This window comes from Tripterygium wilfordii, chromosome 6 (genome assembly GCF_013401445.1).
Source record: "Tripterygium wilfordii isolate XIE 37 chromosome 6, ASM1340144v1, whole genome shotgun sequence".
NCBI classification, from domain to species: Eukaryota; Viridiplantae; Streptophyta; class Magnoliopsida; order Celastrales; family Celastraceae; genus Tripterygium; species Tripterygium wilfordii.
The window spans coordinates 12,210,665-12,229,457 of record NC_052237.1 but is presented as its reverse complement, the minus strand read 5'-3'; the positions used below and the strand labels follow the sequence as shown (position 1 = coordinate 12,229,457).

At 38.2% G+C, this 18,793-nt stretch overlaps 2 protein-coding genes across 2 annotated transcripts; one reads left to right on the top strand and one right to left on the bottom strand.

The window, feature by feature from the left end:
- The first annotated feature begins 1,564 nt into the window (after window positions 1-1,564).
- Window positions 1,565-7,906, top strand: LOC119999541. Its single transcript, XM_038847161.1, has 3 exons — window positions 1,565-1,812; window positions 2,352-2,426; window positions 4,445-7,906. Exon 3 carries the CDS (start codon window positions 4,553-4,555, stop codon window positions 7,553-7,555), a length of 3,003 nt encoding a protein of 1,000 aa, XP_038703089.1. The 5' UTR covers window positions 1,565-1,812; window positions 2,352-2,426; window positions 4,445-4,552; the 3' UTR covers window positions 7,556-7,906.
- Window positions 7,907-8,121: 215 nt separating this feature from the next.
- On the bottom strand, window positions 8,122-17,743 carry LOC119999542 (DEAD-box ATP-dependent RNA helicase 28-like). The gene is made up of 20 exons (XM_038847162.1): window positions 17,340-17,743; window positions 17,196-17,248; window positions 16,641-16,767; window positions 16,470-16,538; window positions 16,194-16,300; window positions 15,195-15,273; window positions 14,699-14,880; window positions 14,183-14,323; window positions 13,899-13,994; window positions 13,641-13,743; window positions 13,433-13,495; window positions 13,044-13,105; window positions 12,795-12,891; window positions 11,236-11,344; window positions 11,124-11,194; window positions 10,728-10,829; window positions 10,159-10,257; window positions 9,978-10,064; window positions 9,311-9,590; window positions 8,122-8,660 (listed from the first exon to the last, which is right to left on the bottom strand). Exons 1-20 carry the CDS (start codon window positions 17,664-17,666, stop codon window positions 8,644-8,646), a joined length of 2,271 nt encoding a protein of 756 aa, XP_038703090.1. The 5' UTR covers window positions 17,667-17,743; the 3' UTR covers window positions 8,122-8,643.
- Between the last annotated feature and the right edge of the window lie 1,050 nt (window positions 17,744-18,793).

Below are 18,793 nucleotides of genomic sequence, written 5' to 3'. Positions count from 1 at the left end.
ATTGACAACTTGAGTGATGAGAATTAATTTAAAAAAATAAAAATGTAATGGACAAAAGAAAAAATTAAAATATATTGAAAAACTTTAAGACCCATAATGGGGATTTAATGTTTCATGGAAGTGGTTTGATGTTGTTTCAGCTTCACTAAGGTCATGTATTGTTAATTATGAGAGTCTTTTGATATTACTCAATTAATGAAATTCCTTTGTAGTATTTAGTTTGAAAACATTTTGTATGTTTTTGGCATTAATTATCATCATTTTGTGAGAATTTTTGTGTGTTTTTATCATTTTGTGTGTTTTTGATGTATTTTGTGTGTTTTTGTAGTATTTAATTGATATATTGTGCATATTTAGAGTTTGGTCAGGTTTAGTAGTCTGTTTGGATTGCAACATACACAACATGAGAGGTTTTTCTCACGCTATATTGTTTTAATGTGTAAGTAAATTCAACTCATTTGGTATTGGAACATGTAAGTGGTGACAGGAAAGCATGATAGAATTCAATGAGTTGTTGAAGGTCAAAGTGATTATAGGCATAAATCTACCAGTCATACATAACATTTCAAAAATATAAATTCAAAAATCTTATTCTAAAAATATTAAGAATCTTATTCTAAAAATATAATTTCAAAAATATTACTTATACTACATTGTATTTCTCGATATTGAATGCCAGAAAATGTTGTACTAACCATACAATATTGTCTCATAAACATGCTGTAGTGACCTATAATACTTTGTAGATACTAACAACACAAATAAAAATTGATAGACTCTTAACATACCTATTTCTTATGCATCAAATTTCTTACACCCTATTAGAAATTTTTTTTCTTAGCAAACTAAAAAAAAGGTATTGTACATATTTTATCTTCATCTTCATCTCACGATCATCTCTATTTTCTACAATTAAAACTCTACTCTACTGCTCTTCATGTCAACAAAGTATTGAAAAATTCTCACACATCTCTATTTTCCAATCAAAATATGTGTCGCGCGAAGCGCGGACATGCAACTAGTTTTATACCTAAAAATACGTCCAAACCTCCGCCTCTTTTGGCCAAACCCTTTGTAGCTTTAATGGTGTTGGAAAACATTTCTAAAATTTTTGAAAATTTATGTTTATATTTTGATCGGTTTTACGAATTCAAGCATATATTTTTCGTTTGAAACAAAAATTAAGTACAAAATGAAAAGGTTTATACCCAACAGTCTATAATTGTGATGTATTTTTTATATTAAAATTAATTGAATAAATAATACATAGTTAAATTCGTTAAGCTGAATATTACACGTTTATAATTTTTATAAAAAAAAAAATACCCTTAAAGGATATTACAACTTTTACTAGAGCAGTCAGCAGGCCCAGCCATCCTGGAAAGGCCCACATTGAAAGTAATACCAGGAATCGACAGTTTTATTCATAGTCACCCGGTTGACGGGACAAGCGGGGCCCATCCCCTCCCCCAGCGGACCCCACAAACAAGAACCTCGCACGCTTGGCACATGCGGTTGCCCTTCCCCCAATTGCTGTGTGGAGAGATTAAACCCGACCAGAAAATTTTGAAAAATAACAAGAAAACATTGTGAAATTCAAAAACGAGAAAACACACAGGAAGAAGAAACCGTGGTCTCTCGCTCTGGTTCGGAAAAAAGGTCTAAAGCGCGGGTTTTGTGAAGAGAGGGGGAAGCGGCTTCGTTCTACAGAGAGAAAGCTATAAGTTCACCACGCCGTAGAGAAGATAGAATCCGGCTTCGGGAGCAGATTGAAGGAAAGTGAAGTTTTCATCTCCGTTCGAGCTGTTTCAGGTATTCATAGTTAGGGTTTTAATTTCAATGTATTGGTGAAGAAAAACTACGCCTCACGCGTTGTAATTATTATTTTTTTTTAGAATTTCTTATGTTTGTTTTTTTTTTAATTGTTCCGTGGATTTGGTATTAGCGTTATTAATTGCATATCCCTCCGTATTAATTATGGTAATCTGAATTAAATTCTCAAATATGTTTTGATCGGCACCACGCCCTTGCAATATAGAGTCGTAAAGGTAGGGTTTTTCCACTGCTTTCACTCCTTCGTCTTGATTTCTAGGGTTTGATCTTCTTTGCATTTGGTAATCGCTTCTTCTTTGTCTCCTGTGGGTGTTTTAGATAAATTTAAGTAAATGAAGTTTTTTTTCTTGGTGGTATGCGATTCAGGCTTCGGTTAATTAAAAAAAAAATTATGTTTCTCTTTGATTGCTATTTAGTTTATTTCGTATGTAAATGCTGCTCTGTTCTAGTAGCTATATAGGCTTTTATTTCTTTTTCCTCTTACTCTTATCAATCATCTTGTTGTTTGGCTGTTTCAGGATTAAAATTCTGATTGGGAATTTTTATCTTTGGTATTTTGCGATTCCTAGGACAGTCCGTGCTCAAAGTTTAAGGTAATTTCCAATTCTTGGTGCTCTTTACTCATGCAGTGGGTGCCTGCCATGCTTCTCTTTGTTGAATCTTTTCTCTCTGTTCACATCATAAATGACAAGGTTGTGAGGTTGCTCATTTTAGGGATATTCTGTTTATGAGTTTGTTTCGTCTTCACTTCAATTTGAAGTCAGTTTCTTGCAAAGTAAACGACACAAGTCACAGCTGAGTTCCATCGAAGATTTTCTGGAATCCACAATCATCAATTAAAACTATTTAAAAGTTCTGGTATTCTGTTGGATTTAATCGATATCTCTGTTTTACATTAGTATTAGTTAGCTGAGAATGGGTGTCAGGGGTAGTAAGGAAAGTCATTTGGAGTAATATTTGAGTTTGTCCAACAACACGAAATTTCATTGGTAAGATTTTTGTTACTACCTTCCCACTTATGTGAGCCTGGCATTGAGTTGCATTACTGCCACTAATTATTGTAGTTTACCAGAAGCACGAGACACGTGACAAAGTAGGAATCGGATTATAACACCAATGCTATGTAATTGGTCAATTTTATTGGGCTGTATATCTGCCAGTGTGTTTCTTATTATGCATCAAAGATGTTTTCATGCTCATCAGCACTATGATTATACTTATCCTGATATAGCGTTTTCATGAGGTGATGTTGCATTCTCTATTTTGATGTCAGGTATTACCATGTGTCTCTGGGTGTTTTTTTTTTTTTTTGTCTTCTTTGATGAGCTTTTTAAAAATATGCGTGCATGCATAAATTAGTATGGAGAGAACAAGGAGTTATCCCAAAAGGGTTATCTTTTTGCTGTCAGAAGTATAAGTTAAGATATATACAATTCTAAGTTTGGTGATATGGTTGGTAAGTGTTTGAGGGGGCAGGGTGACTAGATAAGGCCAAGTCATGTGAGCGTTCAATACAAAATTGAACATGCTGATAACTCAATCTTAAACTGTTTACGAATGTCAAACTTCTGGCCTTGGCCAATCCTACTTGATTATTTTCTTACCTTCACTTCTCACATCGTCTTTTACTGACACTTGCACATATTTTCTCTTTCCTCTATACTTAAAAGATGTTTTCATGCTTTGAGAAACTACTGAATAAATACTTCTAGTTGAAACAGTCAAGCTGATTGTATCGTTGTTGTGAAAAATACTAACCGGCTGGTGCAGACATAGAAACAGACTTGGTGTGATAGGTTATAGAGAGATTAAAGTGGGCCTAAGGTTCTTACTTATTGATATGTTTATGTGTCAAAAAATGGGGTTTCTGGTAGTTGATTGGCTTCTTAATGGTTTGATTGGTATTAAGGTCAAGGCATTTACCATACTCATCTGGCATAGAAAATCATTGAGATCATTTGTATGTTGATAACATGATTTGTGGACATGCCGTGTGGTGCTTTAGCTTGGGCATGTGTAGCTGAAGCTGAGGTGGATATTGTATTCGGTCTTCATTTTGCCTACCTTTTTTTGCTACGCATGTTGAGAAGTGTAATGCATATCTAAATTGTGTTGCATGTATAGTTGCACGTTCTTTTCCCTCTCATATGAAGTATGTTCGTCAATTATTATGCACTCCAAAAAAATGATATGAAGAAAGTTTAACCTGCCAGCTCAAAATAGACAGTCTTATCAATTGGCCTTGTATGTATCCTGGCTGTATGCTAAGTTAACCTGGATTCATGACGGATTTAGCAGACAAGCTTTTCATTTTAGAGCCAGTTCTCATAGTATTATTTCAAATTTATCTTTAGTTCAGATGGGTTGTATCCACCGTCCTGCTGTTACTAACTTCCAGATAGTGGCCATCAAAAGTAATTAGTTCTTGATGCAACTTTAATCTCGTGGTGCTACCTTAATTTCCGAACTACAAAAATCGCAAGAAGTATTGGCTTCTTAAGATGGTTCTTGTGTTTTTTTTGTTAAGTCTCAATTTAAGGATATGGTCATGGTTGCTTATTGAGTGGGTTCTAGAGCTGTTTGCTTAGCCTTTTCATATTGTCTTTTGCAGGAAATCTTGTAAATTGTCTCCTGAGAGTTCATTGAACTTTTATTTGATGGAAGATTAGCATGTTGCGAGGACTTCTGCAACGGTTAGAGGTATGATTTGTGTAGCGCTATGACACTAGAAGATTTTTTCACCTTGACCGAGATGAAAGATGGGCTTACTGCCCCTTCTCGAGTCGAGGAACTGGTCACTGTCATGCGGAAGGAGAAAGATTCAGATATTGTAAAGAACATTGGCGATGCAACCAGACAGTGGGCTGCTGTTGCAAGCACCATTGCCGCAACGGATAATAAAGATTGTCTTGATCTCTTTATTCAGTTAAATGGACTATGTTTTATTGATAGATGGTTAAAGGATGCTGCTAAGTTTAGTGCTGACACAAGTGATGGCCTTGTGGAAGAGTCATTAACTGCACTATTACGGGCAGTGGAAAAGCTGCATATAGGCAATGAAAGGTCTGTTACCTCTGGGATCTCTATAACCGTCAAGAATCTTCTTAACCACAAAAGTTCTCAGGTTCAGGATAGAGCAAAGGCGCTGTTTGATAGCTGGAAGCAGGGTACTGTTGATGAGGCAGTCCACGGTGTTGTAGAGGGTGTTGCGGAATTTAATGTTAGTTTGCCTGATAGTGAGATTATTAAGCCAGAATGTGTTGATGTAGGTAATTCTGTTTCTAAAAGAAATGGCAATGGTGAAAATAATTCAGCAGAACCGACTAGATCCGACACTTTGGTCTCAAGTGGTGTAGATTGTCTTAAACAAGAAGTGGCGGAAGATCGAAATATTCAAACTCATAATGAGGAACCTTGCTTCAATGTTACTTGCGACCAGTCGAAAGTCGAGGATAGATCTTCAAATCTTTTGACATCCTCTGTTCAAGAAAGTACTTCTGTGAAGGAAGCATCTCCAACAGGTACCATGGAAGGGACCAATGCTGATGATTCCAAGCAGAGCGCTACTGAAGTGCAGCCAGAAGTTTTGGAGTTAAATGGGACCTCTAATGATGAAAAGCCAGTTCTCAGGCTCAACAATTTACCAGAAAAATTGAGTACAAGAGCTTCTTTCTCTAGTGCAACAGGAGATGAAGAAGTTTATTGTCGCAACGATGTTGCAACTGCTCAAGATGTTGTGACAGAACCTACTTCACAGAACAAGATTGATGACGTGGGTGATGTCAGGACTCCTGCATCTGTACCAAAGGTGGGGATAGATGACATAGGCAGTACAAGTCGACACAGTGCACAGATACTGAAGACTGATGGTCAATGTGGATCTGATGATTTCCAGGACTTATCTTCCACTGAGTGTAGGTTGGGGAAAACTGAGCGTACAGTTACTAGCATTTGTCAAATGGAAGATGACGGAGTTTCCGAGGAAGATAAAGAGCATAGCAGTAATGATGAAGATGAGGATGTGAGAAACTTTTCTGAAATCTCTAGATCAAGAATCCATGCTAGAAGTCCTGATATGATTGATGAGAGATCTGATATGGAGGTTGAGTATGGCATAGTAGATGCTCTTGAAGTTGCTCGACAAGTTGCTCAGGCTGTGGAGAGGGAAGTGGTTGATTACAGAGAACGTTCCTGCAGTTCATCTATGGAGAATACTACAGAAAAGGTTGCAAGGCAGCCAGGTAGCCCGGATTCTGTAGATGGAAAGCAGGAATTATCTGCTGAGATCCCTCCTAGGGATATGCCTGCTGGGCAAATTAGTTCGGCAGAGGCCTATCCCAAGGATGAGCGACTGGCAAAAAATACTTTAGATAATATGGGCTCCGAACTTGGAAGAGACGAACATGATGTTGAAACTTCTCATGTTATCAAGGCAGATCAAGAACCTGAAGTGAACACAGAGAAAGACCTGTGTGATTTTGATCTGAATCAAGATGTCGGTTTTGATGAAACTGAGCATATTGCAAATCCAATATCTGCCCCAATTTCTGTTCCTGCATCGAGGCCAATAGCAGCTTCTGGATCCTCTGCAGCCCCTTTGCACTTTGAGGGGAATCTTGGATGGAAGGGATCGGCCGCTACTAGTGCTTTTCGTCCAGCATCACCTCGCCGGATCGGTTACGACAAGACTCTTCCTGCTGGGGGAACCAGCAGTGGTTCTAGTCAGAGGCAATTTTCCCTTGAATTTGATCTGAATGTAACTGATGGTGGAGATGATAAAATTCACGAAATAACTGGAAGTGAAATTCCAGGTTCATCTGCCCTTCACACTGCGGAATCTTGCAAATCAGAAAGGCACAAATTAGATTTAAATCTCACAAGTGATGATGGTGATGCCCCACCATCAGATTTGAGGATAGAAGGGTGGCTTTTTCACAATCGGAATGGCCATCGCAGCATGTCTCCTGCCTCATCATCATCAACAATGCAGCCTTCAGCAAGGAACTTTGATTTGAATGAAAGACCATATCTTCTCAATAATACTTCTTCTGATCAAGGGTTCTTTGTCGGTAAGTCTTCCCAAAGTTCAAGTGCTTATGGAGGGCCTAAACCAGATGATCCTGTAATATCTATTATGGGCACCAGAGTTGAGGTCAGTAGAAAGAATTTTATGCCCCAAACTACATCCTTGCCAAATGGAAAGGATCTGGATACTGCAATGGATGCTATTACAGCTAGGGAGGGAAGTATATTGGGTATGGCTCCAACAGTATCGTACCCACAATCAAATGTTTTTGGTTACAGTGGACTGACCAATGCACCCACCATGTCCTTTTCCTCGGCAATGTATGGACCGGGTCCTGGCGGCTCATTCCCTTACATGGTGGATTCAAGGGGAACCCCTGTTGTGCCTCAAGTTGTCGCATCAGCAGTCCCCCCATATTCTCATTCGCCATTGTGGCTGAGTCCCATGAATGGTGTAGTGCCTCCGCGACCCAACTTTGATTTGAATTCTGGTTTCACAGTTGAAGGAGGAAACAGGGACTCTGGAGTTTTTAGGCAGTTTTTGATGCCTGTTCAAAGCAGGCCAATGGAAGAACATCTTAGGACCAGCTCCCAACCCTCCTCAAGTTCTGGAGCGGGTGGGAAAAGAAAGGAACCAGATGGTGGCTGGGAACCTTTCCCGTTTAACTACAGAAATCAGCAACCTCCTTGGAGATAGGAAGTTATTTATCATCTGTGCTCCCTTTCCCTCCCTTATGATCAGTTCATAAGGCCCTAGACCAATCAGAGATTTGATGCTTGCATTTCCAAAGACGATTAGACTGAGCTCCATTGGTGGGAGGGTAGTTGAATAAGAATGGAAGAATTATCCATGTAGTAATGATTCGTGAGATAAATTTGCTAAAGAAAATTTTAGGTTTTATTGTTTAGTTTTGGTTTATAATTTTTATTTTCCTTTCCTGTGGTTCCATAGATGGGCATTGCAACAGTAGAGAGCTTTGGCACATGTAGCTGTAACAGTGTAACTTCTCTTCCAGTTCCACATATATATCACAGAAATTCGGAGGAAGGAACTAATCTTTTGTATCTCCAGTAGGTTTACGGGTGCTATAATTCTGTTGTAGAGAAATTGTCTATTATTCTTTTTAGCTCCTTCAAAGATATATTCAGAGATTTAGAGTTCGTCCCCCAGATTCCCTGGATTTTCTTACTCCATTGGAACTTTTTCTTAATCTATCGATGTATTCGGAACCTGAAACTGGAAGCACTGCTGAAATGATTGCCTTTGTTCAACTCTCAAACAAACTTCCATCATTCAGTGTTTAGTACGACGCAGAGTGAGACTAAGTTTTACATGTAACAGTTATTTTACAGGGGGAAAAACAAGACGCCACGCAAAAAAGCCTACACAAATCAAATCAGTATCCCTAGTTATAATATTGAGGGCAACAGATGGAGGATAGACTTTTTAAAAGAACTTAGAAAGTAATAGGCTACTACATTCTCTTTCATCTAAGCCACAAAAATCATGGATCAGCTGGATGCTCCCGGGGTCAATTGATTCGATCATTGGTCTCGATTAATTGAATGTCTCAAAAATGAACTTCAATGCCGTATATCATCAAGTAGGCATCCAACCCAGCTATGGGCCTATGGCACAACATCAAGGTTGATGTACAAAATGGCATCTGAATTATCTGCAATTACCACATTTAGAGTATTGCAGCTACCTGCCCAGATGAAGGATCAAGCCAGCTTTTGTAAAAGACTACATAATATCGAAATTTGTTGCCTCCTTCGAAGTTGCTACTTGCGTTTATACCTGACAAGGCAAAAACTACTGGTGAGAGTCTAATTCCCGCATTTTGCAACAAAGCATTAAACAACATCAGTGAAAAAGGCTTATGAGAACAATAACAACAGTTTTCATGCTACTGAGAGAAAACAAGAAAATATCTAACAAAACATGAGTGCTGCTGTACTACATGAGAGTGTCAATGGCAACTACAATGAAAACCATCAAGTGATAATAGCGGAGCCAAACCCTCATACACCAACTCATACAAATGGGAAAAGGGCACGAGCACATGGTAAATGAAAATGAAGCATGAAAAGCAGCAAATTACAATAAAGACTATGAAAGCTCAATTATAGATCCTTCCCTTGGTATCTTGCACCAATGACAGTGGGGAGAGTGTGGCTTGTAGGATAACAGAGATGTCTATACCCAAAATCACGTGTAACGTCGTAAAAAAGGGATCATGGTGCAACATTTTCTAAAAGTACGATATGATTAAATATTAACCGAAATCAAAGGCAGTTCTTCAAGCCCTATTGAAGAAGCCTCCAGCCTACTTTATTCAAATTAGTCATAAGTCATAACCCGTGCCAACAGCAGAAAGAATGCTTTGATAATACAGAAAAGAAAAGGAGCAGAAAACCAAGGACCACAGTCCACAAATCAGTTCATTGCGTGACTTGCTCTTAAATGAATTCTTTGACTTTTTCCTTCTCATTCCACCGCCGCTGATTCTCTTCTGCTGTTTATCACCCATATCGCTCTGGAATAGCTCTTGCATTTCTTCTGTCCTAGATTGTGTTCTTTGCGGATTACTTTTCTGTTTGTTGATGCCTTTTTTGATAATCTTGCCAGCATCCTGTGCTTTCTTCACAGCCTTCACTGCTTTTGCCCGTCGATAAGCAAGGTCAACCAATGACAATCCAGCCTTCTCTTTCTTGTTTTTACCAGCGCCCTGCATTATCTATATATTAAGTACTACAAGCAATTTGACCCCAAAAATAAATATTTTTGAAAAACTTTAAGAGTATAAAAGTTGGTTGAGGTTTGATGGCTCTATCAAAATTTGATAAAACTACAGATGAAAACTCATGGACACACAGCAGGCAGTAGTTCATGCCTATGATAGGACATATTTTGACGGCAACATCGAATGCCAATTTGGAAAAACTTAACAATCACAAGAACTTTGACAGATAGGGGACAGAGAACCGGGATAAGTTTTCGAAGAGAAGATATCTAGTCCTATAAGACTCGAATTGACAAGGTAATCATCTATGGGACATTGGAACTATATCTTAGAAATTAGTCATGTTACAAACAAATAAGAGAGGACACATACTTCCTGTGACTTGTCCACTACATCATCTTCCTCCAACATCTCTCTAGCTGCTTCCAATTTTCTTCGCTTCCTCCTAGGCAAATTCTTCTTAACAACAACAATATTTTGTTACAAAAAATTCCCCTGCAGAAGCTTCCAATCAAAGACAGTGTAACTCAAAGCAAGATAATCCAATAATTACCTCACGCTGTCGCTTTCTCTTTTCTTTCATTTTGAGATCTTCGGACTCTTGGGCACTGATAACATCCTTTGCTGAACCTTTGTCTTTCGCCGTAGATGCCTGTTGAAGGATTGTAGGTACATTTCATAATCGATTAAATTAAAAAGTAGAATAAACATTTCTTAAAGTAAAGTCTGATTAGCTTTAGGCCAGTGAAAAGAATACGAGCATTAATTACATGCTAGATCATTCGATCTCCTTGTACGCATAATGGCAATAAATAAATATTGAAATATGTTCATTATATTGACAAAACTAAGGGAAAACTGCATCTCTGTTGGTATGGCAATCTTCTGGTCATCAAGTCCTATTTGACTGAGAGAATTCACATGCACTCAAAACGAAATCACCATATGAGGCACGAAGATCAAGACTTAATCAATGCTATTATAGATGATCTCCAGAAGTCGTGAGACTTGCAAATATAAGCATTCAAATGACTACTTGAAAGCCTATAAGACACAATATGAATAACTCTCCTTGTCTATCTAACTGAAAATGCATGTGAACAAAAATAAACAAGAAATTACCTTTGCTGCTTTTGCCACAACTCTTTTTTCCTTCTCAGTCACAAACCAAGTTTTTTTGGGGCGTGAAAAGATCTCATCCTTGTGTGCAATCATATTTTCTGCCTGCGCGGATGTAAAAGTAACTTAGCCAACAAATCTTAGCAAAAAAGGTACCCAAAACGGAGAAACCATCTTAGTATAAATGTAATAACAAGAGTGAGATCAAAACCAAAATATATTTAGATCTTGCTCTGAGAAGATCAATTTATCTCTTAGACAATGTCATGCAACCACCCCCCACCCATTTCAGAAAGAAAGAAAAAAAAAAAAAACGGAGAGTGGAGGTGGGGAAGACAATATTTAAACATCTCTCAAAGTTATCCTGTAAGCTACTTCAGAGGGAGTAGAATCAGATACCTTTGTTGCTTCCATTTCAGCTTTTCTAAGGGCCATCTCCTCCCTGAAATAGTTCAACATAATTAATATAACTGAAATAGACACTCATACACAGAGAGAAACTAAATTAAACCTCTCTTGACAGCCACTTCATCTTCCATTTGCTCAATTCTTTGAGACCATTTAATAATCGACTGCTCAGCAACAGTTCTACTTTTCAACTTTGAACCAGCCCTCTTTGCCTGTTAAATTGACGAAACATCAATGGTTGGCACACAGGTTTCCTTGTAAGCATAAAGTTCTAAATGCTCCATAGAAGAGCTTGAGGAAATTCTATCTGCTTTCACTATTTAGATATTAAAGGATGAAAAACAAATGCTAGAGCATTATATATTGTTACGCACATCACACATTGCCTAAATGTGGGAGTTTGGTGCATAATATAAGTGAGGCCAAACTCCCTAAGACCTAACTTACAACAACCGGTTTTCCTGAGCCTAGTGTTTGTACGCTGGAATGGCTGGGCCTGGACCCATGAAAGACAAAGCCATGTGGGCTTGGGCCAAAGCGGACAAAGTGTTGTAAGGGTGGTCGGGTGGGATGCTTATCATATTTCAATCCAACGAACTTCTATGGATGCAAATATAGCCATTGATCAACCTGTCCAGGGCCTTGTATTTCTGTATAAATCATATTGTTAAGATCAGGATGTTTGATTAAAGCATGAAGGCATTTGCCAGGTTTCAGATTGCAGAGTGTTAATCAGGATCTTCATGGGTTTATGTTGATTGCTAAAGGTAAAATGTAAACAACACTCGTGCACAAGGCTCCCGTAATGGGCGGGATTGGGGACAAGCAATTATGTATGCAAACCTTACCCCACATAATATGCTGATTGCTAAAAAAATGCAAAATGTATAGACTAGGTGTACTTACAATACTGTCATGTACATCTTAACATGTTACTTCCCATAACTTCAATTTAAAAGTATGAGAGTAAATCTTCAAGAATGACTATCAGTTAATTGTATGGCTGGTTGGAGTTAAACTAAGTTTACCATGAATTAAAAAAACTAGTCTGCAAGACATAAAATTCAATTTTCTAATACAAATGAAGAGAGAAAAAATAATAATTGCGTAGAACTGGATATTCGAGGCCTGAGATACGAGGGGAATGGAATATGTGACACCGCATTACAGCACCCCCTAAAGTTAATTGTTACCCCTATATTAGGGCATAAACATAGATCCAATACACACCCTAGGGATGTTAACATACTAGCACCAATGTTATGCTGACAAGGTCTTTATTACCAAATACAATTGTTCTCTCTCTCACACACACACACACACACAATCACATTAGGTACCAAGGGTGTATGTGGGTTCTCCAGAAAAGTCAAGGCAAACACATCTCAAACTTTGTTGCTTAAAAGAACCTTTGTAGTCTAAAAGAAACTCAATGTTGATGGAATCACAAACAGACGTAAGCATTAAGATTCATAGTTGATGGAATCACAAACAGACGTAAGCATTAAGATTCATAGGTTAATTAATGGATCGGCAGGAATAAAATAACGATGCTAAACCATGAGGCCCCTACCACAGGATTCTTTTTCACAAAATAACCAAGCAGATGTTAAGAAGTCAATCTTTCAGTTAGAAGCCCACAAACTTTACAGAAGTACTCACAATTGCTTTTAAAAGAGATCGATCATTATCTGTCACAAACGTGACAGCATAACCTTCTCTACCAGCTCTTGCTGTACGACCCACTCGATGAACATAGCTGATCAAAGAATCAGTGAGATAGGAGTAAATATAGACACTAGTAATACATAGGTATAAATCGCTAGAGCCATGGGTAGACTGCAAATGCCCAGGCAAGAATCTCAGTAGTAGAACAACATAGGAAATCTAAATGCTGTTCAGTACTTTTACCTTGTCAGATCACGAGGACACGCAAAGTTAATAACAGTTTGAACACCAACAATGTCAAGTCCCTGTAGAAGGCAACCACAGGAAGCACACAACAGAGATGTTTGATTAATATATCATATTTCAAATCACCATGCCAAACTCTTATAACAGATGCCATGTATAACTGCAAGGGGGAGGGGAGAAAGGAACTGGGAAACAAGATGCGGGTCATTGCCATAGAGAAGATCTTTCTTTAAGCATCTATCAACTGGATCCAACACATGAAATATTTATAGGCGTTTTGTTGAAAAGAGGCATGCAGTAGAAAATTGATTTAAGGAAAATAAATCTCAAGGAGCAGGGATAGTGAACAATAACCAGAGAATAGATTAGTTTTAGCTACTACTCACACGAGCAGCGACATCAGTTGCAATCAAAAACTCAACTTGCTGTGTCCTAAAAAGCTCCAGCGCCTACAAAAACAACCATTAGAAAGATATACAGAACAAGAGAGAGAATTCAGCATGCTCTATCCTTCAAGTAGTTAAATATAGCATCAATTTTGCGAGACAACTTTTGTCAGGAACCAACATAAAGCAAATACAATTAGCTATTCACCTCAAGACGCTGGACTTGGGTAAGATTTCCATGTAGCTCAGCAGCTTTAAAGTGAGCTAATCCAAATAAGATCTTCAACCTATGTGCAGCCTGTTTAGTCCCACTGACAACAAAGACAACGTAACACCGAAATTCAGATAATGGTCTAGTCTAGGCACAATTAGCTACCCTCATAAAAGGGAAATATAATAATTCGATATATGTAATTACTTGAATTAGAAGTTACATATTAGCAAGTCATTCATATAAAATCAAAACCTGGAGATGATAACTTTAGATGTAAAGGTTTTAGAGCACAGTGCAAGAAGAACTGCCTCCTGATTTACTTCACGCATTCGACGTATCCTAACGACCCTGCACAAGAGACATTCACAAATAATTAAAAACCATAAGGAAAGCTCCTACTATATTCTACTTAACGTAGCTTCCACATAATTATTTTATTCCGTTCCGGCAGAGAACAAAAATGCAGAACAATGAAGCAAACACAAAAAAGATAAAGGTTTTAAGAACTCTAAGTGGAATTAGTTAGAAAAACTTACTCTTCAGTCAATGCGGCAGGCCGTTTTGCAGATGGGTCAGCTAAGAGACGCAATGGTTTTGTCAGAGAAAGCTTGATAAGCTCATCAAGTTCTTCAGTCATCGTAGGAGAAAACAGCATGGTCTGCCTCCTTTTGGGGCATCTGTGTATAAACCACAATCAACAAGAAAATCAAGAAAGAAATGGAAGATCTTGCTCAAGACAAATAAATGTACAACAGCTTTCTCCATTGATAGACTAGTGGTCTCCATAGGAAATAAGGACAGCACAAGAATTTTTCCATATAGTAGTCGTTCCCTTCAGCAAGTTGAGACATAAGAAATAACATTTTAATATTTTGTGAAGATAAAGATGCTCAGCACATAAAAATGCCATATAAGAAGCTGGTTTTCAATCACAATCTTCTCGTAAGAGCGCCCTACGGACTTCAGATTGACGACTAGTCTTCATTGGAGCCAATGAGCCGAATTCTGCAGGTCATAAAGTAAAAAAAAAAAAAAAAAAAAAAAAAAGGACGAGTAGTACCAGCTCAGAAATTTCAGCACTAAATCCAAGCTCCAGAAGACGATCAGCCTCATCAAGTATTAAAACTGCAAGATCATCCAAATCCACAGACATAGAATTTCGCAAATGATCTATCATGCGTCCTGGTGTAGCTACCACAATATCTGGCATTGAACGCAAGGCAGCCACTTGCATCTAACATAAAAACAACATTAAGTATATTCTTGACAAAAGCAGTAAGCCAGTAACCATAGAAGTATATATATACAATTGGGAAAGTCAGACGAATGCTTCATCTGATAAAACCCTAAACCACAATACCAAAAGGTTTTTTTTTTTTTTGGGTGGAGTCAAACAAAACAATAAGAAATATTGCTAATAACAGAAAGTACAAGATAGAAATTTTAAGACTAACATTGAGAAGATATATATTGGTCACCATAAACTTAAGTAGTTAAGTGTTATAAACTAAGCCAGTATGAGTTGATGATGTCACAATGACAAATTACCTTTGTTGAAAGGCCTCCAACAACCAAGCAACACCTAATATCGGTAAATTGAGCAATTTTTTGTATCATACTATGACCCCTGCAATACATTCAAACAAAATGATAGTGAATGTACCATTGGAAATCACAAGAATAATGAAAAAATGCAGGAAATCTAAACGCGAGAGAGAGAGAGAGAGAGAGAGAGAGAGAGAGAGAGATTCACAAGTAGATGTTATATTGAGAAAACATGTTTATGATCATGTTTTCGAAAATCATTGTTCCGTGGTGAAAAGTAACTAATGAATTCAACCATTTGGTATATACAACTTTTGAGGGGCTATGAATAAACACTGAATAGATTTGACATGGATAACTCGGAACCATTGTCTATATTTATAAGTTTTATGAGCAGCACCGTGATTCACAGCTTGAGCAAAAAAGAAATAGAACTGTAATCACGATCTCATATAAATATATATATCATCCAATGTCTCCACTCATGCACGCCTCGAAGAACATAAGAAGAATAATGAACCATAAATATTTAACCAAATACACTTTCCTGACAAGTTCAGAGGTTATACAATAGCTGGATGCAAAATAAACTTTCCTCCCAAGAGTTGTGTGAAAGCCGATTTAATGAAATGAGACTAGAGCAAGAAGAATTTACATAGAAATCAATCATTATTACTTGAGCTCATATGTTTGTGTCTCCACTCATGCACGCTTTGAAGAACAGAACAAGAATAATGAACCAGAAATATTAAACAAAATACACTGTCCAGACAAGTTCAGAGGTGATACAAAGCTGGATGCAAATAAACTTTCCTCCAAAGAGTTTGTGTGAAGGCCGATTTAATGAAATGAGAATAGAGCCAGAAGAATAGGCATCGCCTTTTGAATGATCTTACATTAAATTCCAGAGCATGTTGGCAAGAACACTGCATCGTTTACTCCAAAGTTCTTTTTTAGAAGAAAATACTTTTAACATTAAAGCAACAAGTAACTAACACTTACTGAACTGCCAACTCTCTGGTTGGAGTAAGAACAAGGACCCATATTGCCGGAACGCGTTTTGGACGGAACAGTAGCCTCTCCAGGGTAGGTAATGCGAAGGCAGCAGTCTGTGAGAATGGCAATTACAGGAGCATTGTTTCAAATCAAATTTTATAATTCTAGCAAAATCGACTCAAACAGGTACAAGATGAGAAGAATGTAAATTTAATCCTACAATGCCCCAAATTCTAGCTGAAAGTGGCAAATAGCAACAAATAAGCATCACAAGCAATATACCTTTCCCGAACCAGTAATTGCACTCCCACATATATCACGCCCTGCCAAAGCTAACGGTACGCAAGCTGCCTATGCACGACAATTATTATGAAAAAAAATTAACGCCATTACTGATTGTTTTAAATACGATCTATAAGAACGAAGAGAACCACCTCCATAAAAGTCGAGTACCTGAATTGGAGTAGGCTTTGTGTAACCCAAAGCTTCGCAAGCCCGAAGTAGAGGACGAGATAGATTGAGCTCAATGAACGAATTGGCATGGAATGAAGTTCCCTTGGAGGATGCAAAAAACGAATTATGTTAAGGGATAAAATCCCACATTATGTGGTTATGGGGGATCTTGTGTCCAGCATATAAGCTGGTGCAGGTCTTCAACTTAGTGTCCAGTTTTTTCCATGTGGATGGACTGGGAACTGCCAACAGCCGACTAGCTATAGGTTGTGTCATTGTGGGATTTTCTACATGGTATCGGAGCAGGTGTGCACTCGTCCCCGATAAAACTCGTTGGGCCTTGGGCAGAGATACCCAACCCACGAGTGCGGGGGAGTGTTAAGGGATAAAATCCCACATCGGTTAAGGGATAAAATCTCACATCGGTTACGGAGGGATCTTGTGTCCAGCATATAAGCTGGAGCAGGTTTTCAACTTAGTGTCCAACCTTTTCCATGTGGATGGGATGGGGAGGCTGGCTCTGGGTTGTGTCGTCGTGCGATTTTCTACAAATTACTCTCACCAGCATTACTGGCACCCTCATCATCGTCTTCTGATTTATAATCTTCCTGTAAAATAAATATGACAAATAAAAAACGTAAGAATTTGACCTTCAAATACCAGAGATAATAACATATAGCAAAAGAGAAAATCGTGTACTTGTTGGTCCGGTTCGGCGTCGGAAGTATCAGAGTCTGAGGGGAGCGAGACGGGGACGGACCGCTGCAGGATGGCTTTGGAGATCTTTTCATCGATGGAGGTGGTGCTTCGAAGAGAGTGTTCTTCGGCAAAGGATCTTGTGAAGGCAGCGAAGTCCCACGGCGACTGCTTTTGGCGTTTGGATATTTTCTGTTCTTCTTCCCCTTCGTCCTCTTTATCATCATCATCGTCTTCCTCCTCCTCTTCCTTTTCTTCTTCTTCGTCTTCAGGCTGCGAGAATTCGCGCTCTTCGTCGCTCGCTGGTTCGAATACGAAGGTGGGAGCCATGGGAGCAAATTCAGAGAACTTCCCGTTTGAGAAAAAAAAAGGAAGTTTTTTGATAATTGCTGCGCCAGGGTTTTAGAGAGGTTCGGGAAGACTTAAACGGCGACGTTGGGTAGACTCTTTCTATTTTTTAGGTATATGCGCACGTGTGTCTGTATGTGGGAAACTGGGAATTACTTTCGGTAGCAATAAATTTTTTTTTCGCGGTTTTTATAAGAGGGCCTTTTATAAGATTGAGCCCATGGCCTTCTTGGTCATCCAATTCGGCCCAAAAATTCCTTAAAGCCCAACATTTATGAGTGCACAAGGTCTTGCTAGGCTTATTAGGTAGTCTCAAGCAGTGTTATCAAAATCGATTTGCGGAGATAAATTTCAAAGGTTCAACCGATTTGCCCGAATGATTAAAGGTTGAATCGCGTATGTTGGTGTCATATATGTTTCGCTTTCTTTGTTTACTCACTAAGCCACTAAGGAGACCAAGAACAAAAGAACTTAAGTTGGAGATCTGCCAAGCAAAATCAAACTAATTCGCCTGTTCAGTAAAGTTCTTATAATTTGAAGAAAGTATAGAGTAGTGGAAGCAGGATGTGAGATAATCACTTGGGGGTATAGTTCGTTTTAGGCTTAAGGCTCGCACGACTTTGTCCTTTGTTAAAAGGACTCTCGTCTGTTGAGCTTTCGAGCTTGATTTATAAACAACATTAGTATCCAAACAATGTGAGGGTATTGTCATTCTAACAAGTTCCTAGGACCACTAGATTTGGTCCACAAAGATTGCGGTGGTTGGTTGCCATTTAAAAAAGAAAGAAAGAAAGCATTGACATGTCAAGCAGTAGCAATGCTGACATGTCCACAGTACTTAGATAGCTATTGCAAGAGATACTAATTAATATGAAGCAAATCTGCACAAGCAAATATAAAGTAGTCGAAAAAACAATCTGAAAAGGGCATATCAAAGATAGTGATACTGTGTGACACAAATCTTTATTAAAGTTGTGAAACGATAGAGGAAAAGGAAAGTATATATGTGCGTGTATCATAAAAACCACTTTGACGATAGCCAATAGTCTAGTTGGTTATCTCTCTGAATTTAAGAAATACAATGCATAAGGTTAGAAGTTCAAACCAAT

Excerpts from the sequence above, each read along its gene's own strand:
- LOC119999542 (XM_038847162.1), bottom strand. The coding sequence starts at position 17,666 with ATGGCTCCCACCTTCGTATTCGAACCAGCGAGCGACGAAGAGCGCGAA. Across the intron at positions 15,274-16,193 it reads ACCAGAGAGTTGGCAGTTCA|GGGTCATAGTATGATACAAA; the intron begins GTAAGTGTTAGT and ends AATGTATTGCAG. Across the intron at positions 13,496-13,640 it reads CCCAAGTCCAGCGTCTTGAG|GCGCTGGAGCTTTTTAGGAC; the intron begins GTGAATAGCTAA and ends TTGTTTTTGTAG.
- LOC119999541 (XM_038847161.1), top strand. The coding sequence starts at position 4,553 with ATGACACTAGAAGATTTTTTCACCTTGACCGAGATGAAAGATGGGCTT.